Here is a 19,051-nt window from a genome sequence, read left to right as displayed (position 1 = left end):
TGTCCAATACTGAAATTGTCATAACTCTAGGAAGCTACTATTATCATCCCCCTTATTTCCATTTTACAGCCAAGAAAACTGAAGTACAGGGAGACGCAGTAACTTACCTGAGATCGTGTAGCTAACAATGGCAGCTCTCAGGTTTAAAGCTCAGATCTGTAGCGTTCCGAATCCAGGGTCTTCTTCATTGTACTCACTGTCTCATTTACGTCTCTTTACCTATCTATGTCCTAACTCAATTTCTCTTCCTCCTTTCTTTGGCCCCTTCTCCTGCAGGCCCGTGACCAAGGTGTAAGACTAAGAGGGGGAGTCATGCTTCACACGGCCTTATCATGTTGGCAGCCATTCCTGGGTCTGGCTGTGGTCTTAATCTTCATGGGATCCACCATTGGCTGCCCTGCTCGCTGCGAGTGCTCAGCCCAGAACAAATCTGTTAGCTGCCACCGAAGGAGACTGATCGCCATCCCAGAGGGCATTCCCATCGAGACCAAAATCTTGGACCTCAGCAAGAACAGGCTGAAAAGTGTCAACCCTGAAGAATTCATCTCATACCCTCTGCTGGAGGAGATAGACCTGAGTGACAACATCATCGCCAATGTGGAGCCAGGAGCATTTAACAACCTCTTCAACCTGCGTTCCCTCCGCCTGAAGGGCAATCGCCTGAAGTTGGTCCCTCTGGGGGTCTTCACGGGCCTCGCCAACCTCACCAAGCTTGACATTAGTGAAAACAAGATTGTCATTTTACTGGACTACATGTTCCAGGATTTGCATAACCTGAAGTCTCTAGAAGTGGGGGACAATGATTTGGTTTATATATCACATAGGGCTTTCAGTGGGCTGCTTAGCTTGGAGCAGCTCACCCTGGAGAAATGCAACCTAACAGCGGTACCAACAGAAGCCCTCTCCCATCTCCGCAGCCTCATCAGCCTGCATCTGAAGCATCTCAATATCAACAACATGCCCGTGTATGCCTTTAAAAGACTGTTCCACCTGAAACATCTAGAGATTGACTATTGGCCTTTACTGGATATGATGCCTGCCAATAGCCTCTATGGTCTCAACCTCACATCCCTGTCAATCACGAGCACCAACCTGTCCGTTGTACCCTTCCTTGCCTTTAAACACCTGGTCTATCTGACCCACCTTAACCTCTCCTACAATCCCATCAGCACTATCGAAGCAGGCATGTTCTCGGACCTGATCCGCCTTCAGGAGCTTCATATAGTGGGGGCCCAGCTCCGCACCATTGAGCCTCACTCCTTCCAAGGGCTCCGCTTCCTTCGTGTGCTCAATGTGTCTCAGAACCTACTGGAAACTTTGGAAGAGAATGTCTTCTCCTCCCCTAGGGCTTTGGAGGTCCTGAGCATTAATAACAACCCACTGGCCTGTGACTGCCGCCTTCTCTGGATCCTGCAGCGTCACCCCACCCTGCAGTTCGGTGGCCAGCAGCCCATGTGTGCTGGCCCAGACACCATTCGTGAGAGGTCATTCAAGGATTTCCATAGCACTGCCCTTTCTTTTTACTTTACCTGCAAAAAACCCAAAATCCGTGAAAAGAAGTTGCAGCATCTGCTAGTGGATGAGGGGCAGACGGTCCAGCTAGAATGCAATGCTGATGGAGACCCACAGCCTGTGATTTCCTGGGTGACACCTCGAAGGCGTTTCATCACCGCCAAGTCCAATGGAAGAGCCACTGTGTTGGGCGATGGCACCTTGGAAATCCGTTTTGCCCAGGATCAAGACAGCGGGATGTATGTTTGCATCGCTAGCAACGCCGCTGGGAATGACACCTACGCAGCCTCCTTAACTGTGAAAGGATTCACTTCAGACCGCTTCCTTTATGCAAACAGGACCCCTATGTACATGACCGACTCCAATGACACCGTTTCCAATGGCACCAATGCCAATACTTTTTCCCTGGACCTTAAAACAATACTGGTGTCTACAGCCATGGGCTGTTTCACATTCCTGGGAGTGGTTTTATTTTGTTTTCTCCTCCTTTTTGTGTGGAGCCGCGGGAAAGGCAAACACAAAAACAGCATTGACCTTGAGTATGTACCCCGAAAAAACAATGGTGCTGTTGTGGAAGGGGAGGTGGCTGGACCCAGGAGGTTCAACATGAAAATGATTTGAGGGTCGACCACTCCAGCTATGGTTTCCGTGTCATTGTTGGTAACCAGTTAAGACAGCCTGGCACAGTAAAGCACTAGGTTAAAAGGCAGCCTAGTGCCGCTGCCCCTGTGTCAAAGCAGGGTCCGTGGAAGCAGGAGAACTTCGGATGGAGACTCGCCGCCTCAAGGCAGGCATGTGTCAGAGCCCTTCACACAGTGGGATACTAATTGTTTGCATTGCAAATATTGGCATTCTGGGGATCTCAGTAATGAACCTGACCTTTGGCTTATGCTCGTGGACAGTTATTCAACATTTTCTACCACTGCAAAAACAAAAGAATAAATAAAAAGGAACAACCTACAATGTAGGATTTACATATTAAAAAGACACATTTGTCCAAAACATACTCTACAGAAAAATTTGTATCTCTGATTCTCATTTGTTAAAGCCTTGCATCATACCGTATTGTTGGTTCAACACCACAAAGAAATCAATGTATTCTTTACTCTTCTTTTTTTTGAAACATATATGCTGTATGTTTTAAAGCAATATGAACGAGAGGTTGTGCTTTTAGTTACTCACCACTATCGATCCAAGCGTGATTTCACCTTCCTTTACTTAGAGATAACCCTGAGACTAGATCCCTGGAGTTATGGGCGGATATATGTTGAAAGATGTGTTTGTCTGACGTAGGATGCCAAGAAATAGGACCCAAGGCAAAAATGCTCAATTCTGTTAACTTCTGTTACTATAAATAAAGGCATGTGCCTAGTTTTGATACAGAATGGAATATTTTTTATACTTGTGATATCACACTGGACCAGTTTACTGTTACAAAGTCCTTGGTTTCTCCAGAAGGTGGTGTGCCACTGTTTATACCTGTAAAATGCAAGGTAGGTGTTAATAATGAAAATTATTCATTTAACCACAGCTTGATTTTACTTTCATCGATTGCTACTAATGGGTTAACAGAAAATGGAAGAGGATGTGCTTGTTATACATACTCGTAGGGCACTATTCAGCGCGTAGCTAAGATCAACTATTCAGATGTTTAAAAGCTCTCTGGATAAGGAGGAGTTCTTCTCAGATTCCAGCACAGACCAGGGTGATCCATGCATTACACGATCCATGCAACTAAGGATCTGTTTAAAATATGATAGCTGTCTGAAGGCTAGATTGCTTCCAGTCTAAGGAATCATCTAGCTACTGCAACTCTGCTGTTGTCTATTTAAATACTTTAAACACAGTATTATCTTTTTTTTTTTTTTCCCGGACCGGGGCACGAACCCGTGTCCCCTGCATCGGCAGGCGGACTCTCAACCACTGCGCCACCAGGGAAGCCCCACAGTGTTATCTTAAATGGACAACTTCAGGGTTTCTCCCTGCTTCCTCTCCAAATAGATACTGATTTTTAATTTGAAAATTGTCTGGTGCAGACAAGAAGAATCTGTCTTGTTTTTAGAGACGTGGCGAAAAACAAGGTAGATTAAGCAGCACTTACTGATTTTTTTTTTTTTCTCTCCACTGAGGAAAAACTAAGATTTACCCCTACAAATAGGTTAAATCGTGCTGACACTTTCACCCCTCTGAATGAAGGCTGTTTATCCAATTCAGTTCGTGTTGCTGATTGGTACTCAAAGTTAAAATATTATAGTTTAAAAACAATGGCGTCATGCCATTACCACCAGTGACCTGGTTCAAATGAGACATAATTCCATTTGGCTAAAGGTTGAGTCAGTGGTTTTCAAAGCATATACAGTTGACCCTTGAACGTGGGAGTTAGGGATGATGATGCTCTGCACAGTTGAAAATCTTCATATAACTTAGCCCTGTGTAGCCGCCACAATTCCACATCCATGGATTCAACCAACCTCAGATCGCATAGTACTTATAGTATTTACTGTTGAAAAGAATTTGTGTATAAGTGGACCTGCACAGTTCGAACCCATGTTGTTCAAGGTCAACTATATTTATGTGATCTGAGAAAGCACTGAATATATAGAGTGTATTCATGACATATGATATATGTAATTAGCATAGAACAGATAGATAGCTACACTTTTCACATTTTGAGAGAGACCTAAAAAAGAGCACCCTTTTGGACAGCATGTAAGCTGGAGTAGAAGGTCTCTGGGGTTTGTTTCTTGACATAGCAGACTGGAGGTTTGACATTCAAAAAGCTGGCTTTTTTGAGTATTTGAAATTTTGAGTAACTTCAATAAAATTAAATTGACCCCAATAAAAAAGTGACAGGTCCAGAAATTGTTTGCCAACTGGATAGCAACATGGTTAAGCCCATTTCTCCCTTAATAAAGGGTGGAAAATGAGATAGAAAGATTGAAGAATTGCCTGCTTGAATCATTTTTCATTTGACTTTCCTGATGATTATCATACATCACTTAGAAATTCATTTCCCTCTTATGGCAATTAACTACCTTATTTATATCTAACAATACAAATCAAGATCTTACAAATTCTATCAGAATTCCAACTTGTGTGCAAATGGAATGGAGTCTTTCAAACTTAAGAATGAACAAACTTATAGAGAGTCTTCCAAAAGTTAGTGGAGAGTACTTTGCGTGGAGTAAGTACTTAACTAATTGGCCAACAAAAAGAGAGAGAGAAACATTTAGCAGTTAGTAAAAGGGCTTTATAATTCTAACTGCTATTTTCTGTCAAAATAGAAGTTGACCAAAAAGCTTAGTCAAATGAAATTGGATTAAAGTTAACTCATCCGTGAAAAGATTTAGTTATTATTCCACAGGAAGAAAAGAGATTGCACTCTCTCAGGGGTTTCCATACTCTGATCCCTGGAACACTAGTTATTTAAGACATTAATAAGCGTTCTTCCCAAAAAAGAGTCCCATAGACTAATAAGTTGGGAAAATGGTGCATTCTGTAACCACCTCGTGGAGGTTCAATATCTATTTGAGCCTAATAAATCCTCTGAAAAGTCCAATAAACAAGAATCCTGTTTAATTTTGTTTACCTTGGGGTTTCTCTAACTTATCTGAGCATGAAGCGCTTCTTTTCATGATGCAACTGTTAAACATCTTGAAAAACTAGAGTTCCACAGAACCCAGTTTGGTCAACATTGCACTAAAATAGTACTCTCCCGAATTATTCCTAAACCCAATGTTTCCAAGAAGAGTAAAATTACTATTTGAATTGGGCTCCAATAGATTACAAAAAAAAAGAAATATGCCACCTGGATAAGTGATCTGATCATAAAAAATGTACTGGCCAGATAGTTCTAGGAGAATCTGTGACTTTCTGTCTGAAGCATCATAGTAAAGGATTTATAGGTAACTGAATGGCCACTTAATTTTCTACGTTCTCACTATCTGTTCAGATCTTGGGTTCCTTTTTATAACTGCAAAGCTCTGATCTTGGGTTCCGTTGACTAGAATCTTGGGGCTCTAGGACTGAATTTCACAAAGGGAATTTTTCCTTATGGCCTCAGTTTACCTCTTTGTCAGGTCCAACTAGACTGTGGTAACCAACAGCAGTTTAGATCAGCAAGTGGGCCAAATTTTCCCCTGAGTAGTCATCTCAGGGTCATCATCTTCCCAGAGTATTTGTTCAAACTGTCCTAAGAAGAAATACAGTTGTTTGGCTCAGCATTTAACTCTGGGTTGACCAGTTCTGTGTGCATATTAAGCATCTTCAGAGAAGATTTTATACTTCCTAGGCATTAAATTTCTAGAAGAAAAGTTCCCCGACTAGAGCCCTAATGGCCAGAGAATTGATCCATGCCCCCAAATGTCTGAAATACATGTTATTAGAGTATGATAACTCACCAAACGATTTGGCCTAACGTGTTCCTGGCAAGGGATTTCTACTTTTTCAGGTTCTCATGTTACTTACTTTTTTTTCATTTTCATTGCATTTATAATTATGAGCTTCTCAGATATTCTCAAAGTTTGAAAATGTAAACCAAGAATTGCCAAGACTTGTATTTCCTAGTCCCAGAGGACGTTTTCAGAGCTCTGGTTCTGCTCAAGTTCCTCAGAACTTTTGCTTATCACCAACAACTCCCCAGTAGTATAAAGGCATTCAGGATTTGCTCTAAAGTGTTCAAGGTGGATTCTTTTTCCATTGCTCTGTCAAATATTCTGTTCTCTTCAGTTCTCAGAGGAGTCCAGAAATTACAGTCTTCCAGGACTTTTTCAAAAAAGAATTATTTAAATCTCACCTGCATTTAAGCCTGACCTTTGTCATTTTCCATGACTCAAGCGGGAACAAATATGTTTATATATTATAAGGTACAAACGACAGGATGTGATCTTGGAGAAGAAAAATTGAGTTGAGCCCCATGTAGATTAACTTACCCTTCCAGGGTCTCTCTTTATCTCCACATCAAGACATTTGTTTTAACTTCAGGGACTGTGCTCAGAAGTTGTTCAACACCACAGAATATGTCTTGAGGCTTTCTAGGAAAGAAAAGAAATACACATCATTTTCAACTTAGAAGGCTAAGACCTGACCCAAAAAATATCAGAAGTTTAAAGAAGGGTTGGAAGGAGACGTTTGAATCCATTTTAATCCTATTTCCTTTATTACTATTTTTTATAGTTATCTTCTAACTGAAGAAACATCAGAGGTTATACTCTTCTTTAACTTTCATCAGTGTCTTTTTTGTCCCTATTACCTATGTCCTGGTCACACCTATATAGCTCACATAAGCCATTCCAAATGGATTTTATGCCATGTGAACCTAGTAACAAAGCATGTGAGGCCAAAGCTATTCATTCTACTTAGTATTTAGGTAAAGATTTATCCCCTTTATTCCTGGGGTTAAAGTCCTAGAAACATTTCCCATTAGACTAATATCAGTACACGAGGTGCCTGGTGATTTCCATTGACTTTCCACCATTGGCTTTGAGAGCCCCATCCTTTCTTCTAAAATCCTTGCTCTCTTCTGATTGAGGACGTTCTGGAGTTATCCTTGCCCTCGTGTGTGGAAAGCCTTGAGGAATGAATCATTACCTGACTTGTTGATTTTAGAGTTGCGTGTTAGGCAGCAGAGTGTGCTTCCTGGTACTTTGGCAAACATTTGACATGAATCTCTGTTACTCTTCCCTTAACTCCTCCAAAAGCCGTTCCAAAGAGAGCCTTCTCAGTCTCACTCCAGCAAAAGTCCTGCTACAGGGAAAGGACAGCTTCACAGTCTAAGTCAATAAGATCAAAATGAGAGCTGATTTGCCATGATATTTAGCTAAGAAGTTACCTAACAAAAAATGGGTTTAGCAGCCATAGGCCTAGACTTGCAAGATTTAGCCAAGTAAACCATGCTTTAAATCAACAATGAATGACAGGTTTTCGAATCTGAAGTTGGCTTTTCTGTTTTGGTAGCAGTAAATGTAGCTCTGCATATTTTCTCAAAAATGTTAGAGAATGGAAACTGCTTACCTGTTGTGAGCTTTTCAACAGATTGTCTAGGATAAAATGTTTGCAGCAAAAAAAAAAAAAAAAAAAAAAAAAAAGACATAATTAAGAAGTTTGTAAAAGTTTTGTTTTTCTAAAACAGGCCTGAACTGAAGCTGATGTTCCTCTTTCAAAATATAGGAATCTGATCAAGACAAGCTTGCAAGTACCCAGACTGCCCTTCTCCAGTTGGCCAAAGTCTTTAATACCTCTTCTCCCCTCCCCTTGCCCCTCTCCCTGGAGAACATTCTGAATAGGAAGGAGGAAAAGATCAGGGGCTACTAACTCCCCTGAGACAGCTCACAGAGAGAGGAAAGCTTTCGTACCCCCCCCCCCATTCCTGCCTTCTTTCCTGATACTACAATTGAAATGATCCCTCATTCTCCAGTTCTGCCTTACCCACCACTGTCACCCCCCAGCTGCTGTCATACCTCATCAGTGAATGCTCTCCCCAGGGAAAAGTCTCCTCTCATTAGTACTCAGAAATTCTTGGGCAATTGTTAAACTGGAAATTGCTTTTTTTAAAAAGCCCTCCAGCCTATCTCACATAACGCTTTAAAAGTTAAGACTTACCATTCACATAATCACAAGCTGACAGCAATCTGCAGGTTGAGTGATTCTGACTTTTTTTCTCTCTCTTTTCTAGAAGCAGGTGGGTTGATATAATGCCAGCCTTAAATAGAAGCTTTATTTATAGCCTTAGCAGATGAGCAAAGAGCTGGCATAATCAAGAGAGTACTGCACATTTTAAGGAAGGCTTTGCCTTTAATACGCAAAATAGCCATTAGACGACAACAAAAATGCAAATTCACATTCTCCTAAATTGGTTAACTGTATTCACTCCAATAAAGTTCAAAAGATAACTTTCCATACTACAAATGGGTCAGAGTCAAAGATGCTGGGTCCATTCTACAAGGACAAACAAAAAACAAAAACCCAGACATTTGGTTGCCATGTTAACTTCCTTCATTTTCTTGAAAACTTCCTATTCTAAATTGCTTTAGTATTTTTAATCTCCACTACAATGAAATCAATGTAATCTGTAATACCATGTAATCAACAAATGAAGACTAAGCAGGGGGATAATTGAGACTTGCAAAAAGAATTCAATCTTTACAACAGTGTGTGTCCAGCAACACACTGAGTCATATACATATCTATGTGATGGCAAGAGAGAGGAACTGAGTCATGAACAAACTTTTTAGAGGCTCTTTGGAAGGAAACATGCTCTTTTCCTCCCCAGTTATAAAATCAGGTGTACCACACATACATGTGTGTTGCTTTGATATGCAAGTCAGTTGTCTTCTTACGTTTTATCCTTTTCCATATGGTATGAAATGCCCCCAAATAATCGGTTTAAAAGCTGTTGTTTATATATACATATATAAATATGAGGGGGAGGGTGATTGGATTTTTTTTTAAGTGTATAAAATGTAACTGTTTTTAAAGTTGATAAGCTTGAGCAGGAGAAAAAAAAACAACAACAGAATTGTGTGTCTGTGTTTTTCTTTAATGTCTTATCAAAGTCTTATTCTGGGACCATCCCATTACTGGAAGCTACTAACCAACAACCTAGAAAACTTTTTTTTTAAATGCCTGATAGCTTGTTTTTGTTCTCAAAAAAAATTAGTGCTAATGACAAAAGTATCTTGATTTAGGTTTATGCCTCATTGACTATATTGATTTATTGTGGGCATGTTTTATTTTTAACATGTAAAAATAAGTTAACTTATTTTATTAACATGTAAAGTAAGTTAAGAACACATGTTTTCTTTATTGATGTAAAGGGCTTAAGTATCTGACATCTCAGTTAAATCCATTTGGGTACTATTGAGAAATGAAATGTAATAAAAGACAATTGGAGTCATCTATCAGAAAATATTTCCTTATTGAGAGAGGTAGGTTATATGAGCCTTACCGGGAATATGAGGTTGCATAAATATCTTTAACATTGTCATTAGAACAGATAATCTACAGATAATTCCAGTCAGAGAAGCAGCAGGCCCAGGGCAATCTGATTCTACTGCTGGGGTGAATGGAAACCACTCAGAAGGGAATCAGAGGCCAGGTTTTCAGGTTCATTGTAAGCAAAATTCCAAGGGGCCATGACTTGAGCCGCTGAATATTCCAAATTTAGGTCATATCAACCGCACTAGAAATATATTCTACCTTACTGAAGATAAATCCTGTATCACTTGCAAAATCATCTCATCCATTTGAGTTGGTTACAAAAGCAAGTAATGGCCATGACTTTAGATATGAAATACATTTGATCAAGAACTGCAGGGTTCAGCAAGCCATACACACAACATCATCATCTAGTCACCTTCCCTGAGTTAGCTTTCACTCAGCCAACTATCTACGATCGAGACATCGTGGAAGATAAGGCGCAAAATATTAAAAAGAGAAAAATCTTTTCTCTCGTCTTCAGGCAAATTGGTAACAAAGGAAAGAAGACTGTCTAGTGTAAAAGAGGAAAAGAACTGAAAATGTAAAAACTGCCCTTTGTGCACTCTTTCTTCTGAGAGCAAAGGTGCTCTCTCCTCACCTTTGGTGCTTAAGGGAACAGGCTTTAGGGAGGTGTGCTCAGGGAGCGTCATCCTGTGGTTTCATCTTCACCCCCTAGAGCTTGTTAGATGCCTTCCAGTGAAGAGAGAGTAAGTGGAGGAAGCAGAAACCTGGCAGGAATGGGACCTGGAAGCCATACTGCTAAATACAAGAAAGTCCAAGATTCACCTCCAGGCAGCAGCAGATACTCAAACTCTGAGGCTGCTAGCAAGAAATTCACAAAAGGCCGCCTCGCTATTCTTTAATTGCAGAATGAAGAGCTCACCACCAGAAAGGCGCTTCCTCCTCCTGAAAGATTTGTTGGTACTGCCAAAGCTGCGTAACTAAGAGTCACAGCTCTGACAGTGGGCTTTCCTTTTATACCACTAAACTAGCATGACCAAAACGGAGAAAGATCTTCCATGAGTATAGTTTTGAGTATGTTGGGAATACATCTCTACCAACTAATACATCACAAGTTAGGTTGTCCAGTAACCTGTTCCCTGATCAAGTTACTCCCTGATCAGGGAAAAGATAGCCCCAATATTTCAGGACTTTTTCTTAAATAAGGATAAGAGGAAAGAAGACAATATAATGAAGTTTAAATGAGAGCCAAATGTACCCTTAGCAGTCTGGCTTCTGGCTCTGTCCTTATGAGGACATTCTGACCATGTGTTGCTTCATAAATTTCAAGCTTCATAAATGCTTCAAGCCCATCAGAGTTTTGAGTTTCTGAGTTGGGGGGACATTTGTTGGTCTTTTTCTCCCTCTCATTTTCCTTAGTCATGGGCATCCTGCTCCAGCTGTTAATGTTTCTGTGTCATTTGAGACAGTATAAATAAAAGTTATGAGTTCCTACATACTCCCGTTAAGGCAGATAAGTATGTTATAGAACCCAATATTCTTTTCATAATTACCTCATTGTCAGACCTAAAACCCAGGATGTGAAGACTAATGTGGAATAAGGCCAAGTTGAGGAAAAAACTGAGAAACCTTAATGGGATTCCTGAGGGGAAATTCACCTAGGAATTCTGCCACCGATGGATGGAAAAATGTGAAAACACTGGCTTGTAGGGCTTGTCACTCGGTGCCTTTCATCAACTCTTATAAACAACTAAATGCAAAAATTATGACCCTCTATAAAAACTCTGGATTGAAAGGAAAACTCTTGTTATAGCTCTACAGGCATTGTTTCATTCCATAATACTCTGAACTGGGTAAATCAGAATGTCAGAACATGTCAATAAGTCTCTCTATATAGTACATGTAGTTTAATGCCAGACACACACACACACACACACACACACACACACACACACACACACACACACACAATTACTAACAACTACCAGGAGAAAGATAAGGAAAAAGAAAAGGCAGATGGAAAATATATGGTTTATCTGAGGATTCTCACGATTCTGTTTGCCTCTAATAAAGAAAACTAAGAACAGAACTCAATCACTAAGAAAATAGGGTCTGAAAGATGAAAACCCACGGAAAGTCTCTGTGAGAAACAACATACTACTACATAGGTTACATCTTTACTTGGAAGACCTATATCTTAAACATTATTGCAAAAGTTAGTTGTATATTGAATATATATTGAATAATTTTGTTCACTGTCACATTGGAAGATAACTATTTAGCAGATCCTCCTCATTTATATAAGCCTTTTCTAACGACAGCATCACTCCTCATATTCTTAAGCACAAGAAATCAAGCATGCTGGTACCATGGCATAGAGACAATTCACTACATTTAGTCTATTCTTTCACTCATGGGCTATTAGCTGGATGTACAAAAGACTAACAGGTTACATCTATTACATACATTCAGGGCTCTCGTGAAAGTTAGATAAACACTTCTTTAAACACACACACACATACACAAACAAACCCATACCATAGTGTCCAGAGTTTCTTTAAGCCTCACTGTGTATCAGTTCAGACATCTTACTGGGAATTAATTTACTGAACACAGAACAAATGTGAATGCAAAGAGATTACCAAGTCAGCTCCACCATCTCGATTTACATCAGCTCTTCTATTTTAGCGACACCTGGAGAATCCAGTTGCCTCCACTTTAGTGGTCTCAAGAGCCTTCCACGGCACTGCAATTAAAAAAGAAAAATTTGCTGGTATTAATGGAGGGCTGGTTTCAATACATGGCAGCTGTTTTCTGTCCTGAGTCTTCTGGAGTAAAAAAAAAATAGGTTCACAGAAACGGAAAGTAACTGAAAAGTGTTCCCTGACTGGTGAGTCAAGAGAGAAGAAGTTCACTGTTTTAGTCCAATGTATTTTCAAAATAGGATTTGATAAGAAGTGGAGAGCACAAGCTTTTCAAATAAATGGCAATGAGAAAATAGGTATACTTAAGGGAATTTCGTTTTGAAGGGAAATGGATGGTCTTTACGTATGTGGCAATGCCTCTAATATTGATCTTCATAGTTTGGATTCAAAACCAGTAAGTACACAGATTCTATATTAAAAGTTATTTTAAATGTCTGTGTATCTATATCCTTTTAAATGCTGTCAGTATTAGCTCAAATACATGCCCACAGAAAATTCAGGAATCTACTGAACTCTTTCCTTCTCATTCTTGATTAGAAATTGGAAATCAGATTTCTCTAGTTCTAGTTTTAAAACATGTACAAAATTTAATTTTCCACCTATCCAAGCACAATCTCCATTCATTCACTCATTCATTCATTCATTCATCTACTTAATCATGTAACATCTACCGAGTATCCATTATCATAGTAACTCAACAGTACATCAATAAATAAAACTGTTCCCAAATTGTAGTCCCAACTTTAATCCTGCATTTCTCCATATTAACTTTGGCTTTCACAGTTGATCACAACTTATTTCACATTCCAAATCATGTAGTTTAGAGACGGGCCTTAGTGTCCAAATGGCCAGGTACTAATCTGGCTTTAAGGACCTACCTGCTTTAATGATCCACTCTCAGGGAGTCAGTGTAGTTAAGTACTGAAAAGACAAGGATCTGGAGTAAGAGTTCTAAGGGCTCTGTCACTGGATTCATGTTAATGGGCAAGATACTTAACATCTCTGCATCCCTATCTCTCAAAAGGACCGTAACACTACCTACCTCACAAGGGTGCTGTGAGGCTTATAGTAAACGCATGAGGGAATTGTATGTAGAATAGGGGGCTAATACAAAGGTGCTACAGGATTTAGAGTGCCTGGACAAGGTCATTGAGTATGAACCCCTCTCCCCCTGGGAGGCCCAGGTCTGCTCCCTAATACAATTAGAATCTAATTGACCATCAGTTGGCTTGGTTTATCTTTAATATGAGGTCTACAAGATTCATCACAAATTTCCCTCTCTTTGAGAGACGTTAGCGTGGAAAAATTATTAAACTAATTTTAACAAAGGATAATAAAATGGTTCCCTTCCAGGTGCTGGGGGTAGTTATTTCAATATAAAACAAGAGTTTGAATGGATATCTTCAAGGGGATGCATTTCATTGGAGAAATTTATTGCCTAGGGTTTTCTGTTGTTTTCAGTCTGACTCCCCAGCTTTCTGTACCATTGTTTTAACATACATCCTCTTTTCCCTTTTGTTGGAAGGGAAGCTAAAATCCACCCGTTTCATGATGCTTCTTTTCATGCTGTCTGTTTTGCTCAAAGGACGAATTCTTTTCAACAACCACTGTAATTATTTTCTTAGAGGGCCAATTTTAATTGCCATATTGTTTAGCTAAGCCCTACTGTGTTGGTGTCCTTCAAAACTGTCAGATGCTTTCAAATACAGGGGTGGGAGGGGGGAGCTGATAAGCACATTGTTGTAATTGATTTGTACGTTTGAATTGTCTTATCAGAAAACAAGGTTATGAATTTCATCTGTTGAGACACAAAAATAAAATACTTTCCTAAAAAAAGGTATTTGGTTTTTGAATGTTCTAAAATACCATTTATTCTTCTCTTCATCCTTTTAATGTTTCATTAATAGTGTTGCACTATTATCATATTTTAATCATAATAGAAGCTCAACCTTCTCCTACATTCATTGGTATAACTCAATTATATCTACTTGGGAAACAGTAAAATAAAACTGTTCAAGATTTAGAATTGAAAAAATTTAAGAAGAACCCATTCTGAGGGATCCACATTCAAGGCTGACTGTGGAATCACTTAAGACAGATGGGTGTGAAGAAACAGGCCTTCCAAGGTGTATGGTAACATGACCTCTTTTCTTTCCAGCAAAAAATGTCACTGCAAGTGATGGGAAATAACCATGAGATGTTATCTCTGTCAGTTAGGAAATGAGATGAAAACAATTAAGTTTGATTTTTTAAAAAACTTCTGGGCCAGGATTCTGCCATAGTCATTTAAAGAAACTTTACCAAAACAAGAAAATAAACATTGTTAATGTCTTAGCTTGGACTGCCATCACAAAATACCATAGACTGGGTGGCTTAAACAACGGAGATTTGTTTCTCACAGTTCTGGAGGCTGGGCAGTCCCTCAGGGTGCCAGCAGGGTCGGCCTCTGGTGAGAGCTCTCTCCTTGGGTTACAGACACCTACTTTCTCACTGTGTCCTCACATGGCCTCTCCTCGGTACATGCACATGGGGAGAGGGAGATGTCTCTTTCTATCTCTCCTCTTATAAAGCCCACCAACCCTGTCAGATTAGAACCCCACTCTTATAACCTCATTGAACCTTAATTTCCTTCTAAAAGGGTATTTCCTTCCCTATCTCCAAATACAATCACATTGGAGGTTAGGGTTTCAACTTATTAATTGGGAGTGCTGTAATTATTATAGTGAATTATTGCTATAATTCAGTCCATAGCAGTTGGTTTCTGCACATTAATCAAGTGCTCCATCACCTTTATTTACTGTGAGCATGAGAGATGGTATATAATATTGAAACCATGACCCATAGCGTTAAAAAACCTATCCTGAAATGGTGCACCGTAGGGTTTACAGAAACTGGTGACTAACAGAAATTCTTGAGCTAGTCTTGCAGCTTGCTAAAATCCCATCTGCTTGCAGCCCACCTTCCCTGAGCAAGCTTGCCTTAGTTATTTTGTTGTAAACTGTATACCCTGCAACCTTCACCTAGCCCAAACAATAAGATGTTTGTCAAAGTTGTTTTTCAGGAACTTGGAGTCAGCTGTGTCTAGTTCAAGCTGGCTAAGTCTGGTTGGGACCACTCACCCTAAAACTGGGCCCGTGCAGGTGTGCAATGAATGACCTTTTGATGTCAGAGGGCCAAAAATTCCACCCTCAGATCATGCTAAGCACCTCCTTTTTTAAACGTCCATCCCACGAAGAAGCATGTAACTCAGATATGCCTGCAAAGAACACAGATTACCTCCCCTTTTCCCTACCTCCAATCACCTCTCTCCACTTCTAAGACCACCTTGCTTCTTTATCCCATAAATATCCCAAGCCCCTCTCCTTTAGCGAGATGGATCTGAGACTTGACTGCCTTGTGAATAAACCCCTTCTCTGCTGCAAATCTTGGAGTCTCAGGGTTTTGAGTTGCTGTGCATGAGGGAGATGAACCTGGTTTGTTAACAACATTAGGAAGACAAGTCAGTGAAGTCAATATAAGCAAATGAAGTTGGAATGAAAAGGGATTTCAACAACTACAAAAGTCCTCTCCTTGTTTTCACTTACTTTACTACTCCTTGACTCTTCAGGACCTTGGCCTAGTTGTCATTAATTTTCTGCAATTGCGTATGACTTTTCATTCTGTTGCATCAAAGTCCTTAAAGAGCTGTGTCTTCTGGTTTTTCACGACACATCCCCAGAGTTATGTTATAATTCTGCAAAATCGTAGCCTCTTAAATCTCTTTCTCTCTTATTTACTCAAAATGTACTCACATTCCAGGTCAGCTGTACCATTTTCAGTATGCAGATTGGCTTACCCATGTGAGCTAAGTGGCAGGCTAATGGCTTGTTCTCCATAGTTATTTTGGTGCAGAAGCGTCAATCAAAGTGTTCTTGTCTAAACAAGCACCACAGTATTTGCTAAGACCATTTGCTTGACCTAAAGAGTCCCAAACTGTCTGTCTGAAGAAGATAACTGCCTAAATTAAAACTCACTCAAGATGCTCCCAAGCTCCCCTGTAGCCATTCCTACTGGGTTTGTTGATAGTACACAAACAGGGTGCCAGGCTCAGTGTGATAAGCCAGCAATTGTCCAAGTTACTCATGTTCGCTGAGGTTCCCAGAGAACCAAAATTCTGTATCAGAGGCTAGGCCACTAGACTTTGTCCCACGCTGGAACAAAATGTTCCAGAAATCAGGGAGGGACCAACTTTTCTTTTTCCGAGATTAGAGGTATGTTTACGAAGCTAGATCCTTTCATATTAAATACTCTGTCCTTGCCTTTTATAAACTCTAAAGGGGTCTAGGGTCCTAGCCTACTGGGGCTGTGCCGCTTTCTGAGGCTAGAATTTGAGTTTCTAAACCCCTCATTCCCTATTAATGTACATCTGACCATGAGTCCGCTAAGCTCCTCAAACTTTACTCCTTCAAAAGTCCAGAACGAGACTTAGCGCGATGAAGTAATTAACAAGGGGCTGTTTTCTTTTATCTTTTCTAATTATAAAAGTACTATATGCCGGCTCATTGTAGAAAATACAGAGAGGACAGGAAAGAAAACAACCTTTATACGCCTATCTTTGAAAGGCAATCACAATTATTATCCCAGTACAATACTTCTTAGTCTTCTTTAAAGAGTAAACTCTGTTTTAAGATAGAGATCTGGAAGGTTTTGCTGCAACCGCCATGATTCATTCCCGCCCCCACCCCTTCTCCTCCACTTCCTGCTATTTCTCTCCACTCAACACTCCAGGGCCTCTGGTGAAGTGCCGAAAGAGCCCAGAAAGGAGAAATAACCTGCCTACCCCCTCATTCAGGGCGTCAAAAAAGGGTCTGAGAAAATCCTCTGCAGTGATCGTGGTGGGAATTGTGTCCTTAAAAGTTCACATTCTTCTGAAAAAAATTACTCTTACTCAGCCCAGTCTATATGACCCTCTTTGAAATTTACAGACGCAAATGAGAGGCAATAATGGGCACCCACCCTGTACCTGGAACTTTACAAAAACAAGCTCGTTAATCTTCCCAGAAACCCTAGATGTGGATGGGCACCATCTTTTTTTAATTGAAGTACAGTTGATTTACACTAGTGTATTAGTTTCAGGTGTACAACATAGGGCTTCAATGTTTTTAGAGATCATACTCCGTTTACAGTTATTACAACACAGTGGCTGTATTTCCCTGTGCTGTACAATATATCCTTGTTGTTTACCTATTTTATACATAGTAGTCTGTGTTTCTTAATCCCATACTCCTATCTCTCCCCTCCCCTCTTCCCTCTCCCCACTGGCAACCACTAGTTTTTCTCATTTTATAGGATATGTACCGGATGCTGTCCAATTTCAACATCCTCCTCTTAGTGCTCTGCCATGCTGCCCCTCAACTCTGAAACTCTCCTAAGTAGAACAAGACCTTATAATCATGTCACAAGGAGGCCTGTGACTACTGTTGTTCTACATGTGCCCTCCGCCCCCGTTCCCACCCCCTGCACCAGCCCTGTATCTCGTACTCAACCCCGTTCTTCACAATAACATCCATCCGGATGAACTCTCTTACGCCTAATGAGGATCTAACTAGGAATGCTGTGAAAACACAACTGTAATTTGATATTAATTAAAACCTAAATGAGAGTACAGTGGACTCTTTGGTGCCTGCTTGCAAAAGCTTACTGACTATCTGAAAGGGCAAAGGAGCGTTTTTCTTCCTCTGAAGTTATCTCATGATTGTGATCATAGCCGCCACAGGAGAAAACTTGTTGCTGATCACCTTCAAAGCTCTCCTGTCTTCATGTTGATAAAGCCTCCTTTTATTAGCTAGTTTGGGAAATTGGTTATATAACCCCCATACAACAAGAGTAGTCTGGGTTCTTTTTTCTGACACATTTTTCTTGATGAGAATGGGATTTTCCTGGAGTTGAAGTAAAACAGAAGATAAGAGTAGATTGTGCAACCCATAGGTAGAGGAAACCTCATGTGCTTTATATGGGAAATCATCTCTCTTCTGCAGACCCTTCAATTTTTTTTTTTTATAGACGGACGGTAAGTCTTGGGATATATGAAACACAGAAGCATATGTGCCTAATTTGGGAACACTGGGTATTAAGTACAGTGGAAACTTCTGCTAATTAGGGAAGGAGAGAGGCAGAGACTGCTCTCTATTCCTAGAGGTTAATGATGCAGATGGACTCTGTGGGGCAGCTCTGGTTCAACCACCTCCCCCAGGAAGATGAAAACTCCCTTCCAGTTACCAGGAGAGAAAAGAAGCATTAACAGTGGTTGCCTGCTGGTGTCGAATAAAGCAATCTAAGCGTGCTATGGAAATTCATCTCATTCAGGGGACAGATAAGCAGAATGACAGAGAGTGATTCCAACACAGAAAGCTTAATTTATTATTTAGGTTTCCAGTTAAATGCCTGCACATTAAGCAGGGCCAAGGCCAATGGTCTGTGTGTGCTTTTGCAATCTTTACCGTGCAACATGGGTTATTTATGTGCCTTCTCATCTTGGTCATTTTGCCATAGCATGCTTTCATTTGTCAGAGTTACTACATAGTACTCTTCCCAAATTCCTTACATTTTCACATGTTCCTGAGTTGGTATATGGAGAAACAGGCCCCCCTCTAGGGTGCTTTCAGCGAGATCAGAAACAAGCAAGCTGATATCTGGACTCTTTGTAAATCACTTACGTATTTACTGAGTGCCTGCTCTGTGTGAGCTAATATGCTGGGGATTCCACTTCAAGTAAGACACCTAGAAAAGGAGGTATCACGTCACTGCCTGTCCTTTAGCTACTTCTCTGTGTGGAAGTCATTCAGCAAGGTGCCTTTTATACCTGTCTCTGTCCATCTTGTACAGTAGAAAACAAAATAAGTATATCAGCTCTGTCT

General features: G+C 40.3%; 1 protein-coding gene across 1 annotated transcript; it reads left to right on the top strand.

Annotated features, from left to right (window-relative positions):
• Window positions 1–312: 312 nt before the first annotated feature.
• On the top strand, window positions 313–2,133 carry LINGO2 (leucine rich repeat and Ig domain containing 2; the record flags this gene model as incomplete). Its single annotated transcript, XM_082842481.1, has 1 exon — window positions 313–2,133. One exon carries the CDS (start codon window positions 313–315, stop codon window positions 2,131–2,133), a length of 1,821 nt encoding a protein of 606 aa, XP_082698607.1.
• Window positions 2,134–19,051: the final 16,918 nt, after the last annotated feature.

This window comes from Leucopleurus acutus (genome assembly GCF_964270905.1).
Source record: "Leucopleurus acutus genome assembly, chromosome: 7".
NCBI lineage: Eukaryota > Metazoa > Chordata > Mammalia > Artiodactyla > Delphinidae > Leucopleurus > Leucopleurus acutus.
Note: the sequence above shows the minus strand (reverse complement) of the source record. Positions and strands in the feature narration are given on the sequence as shown.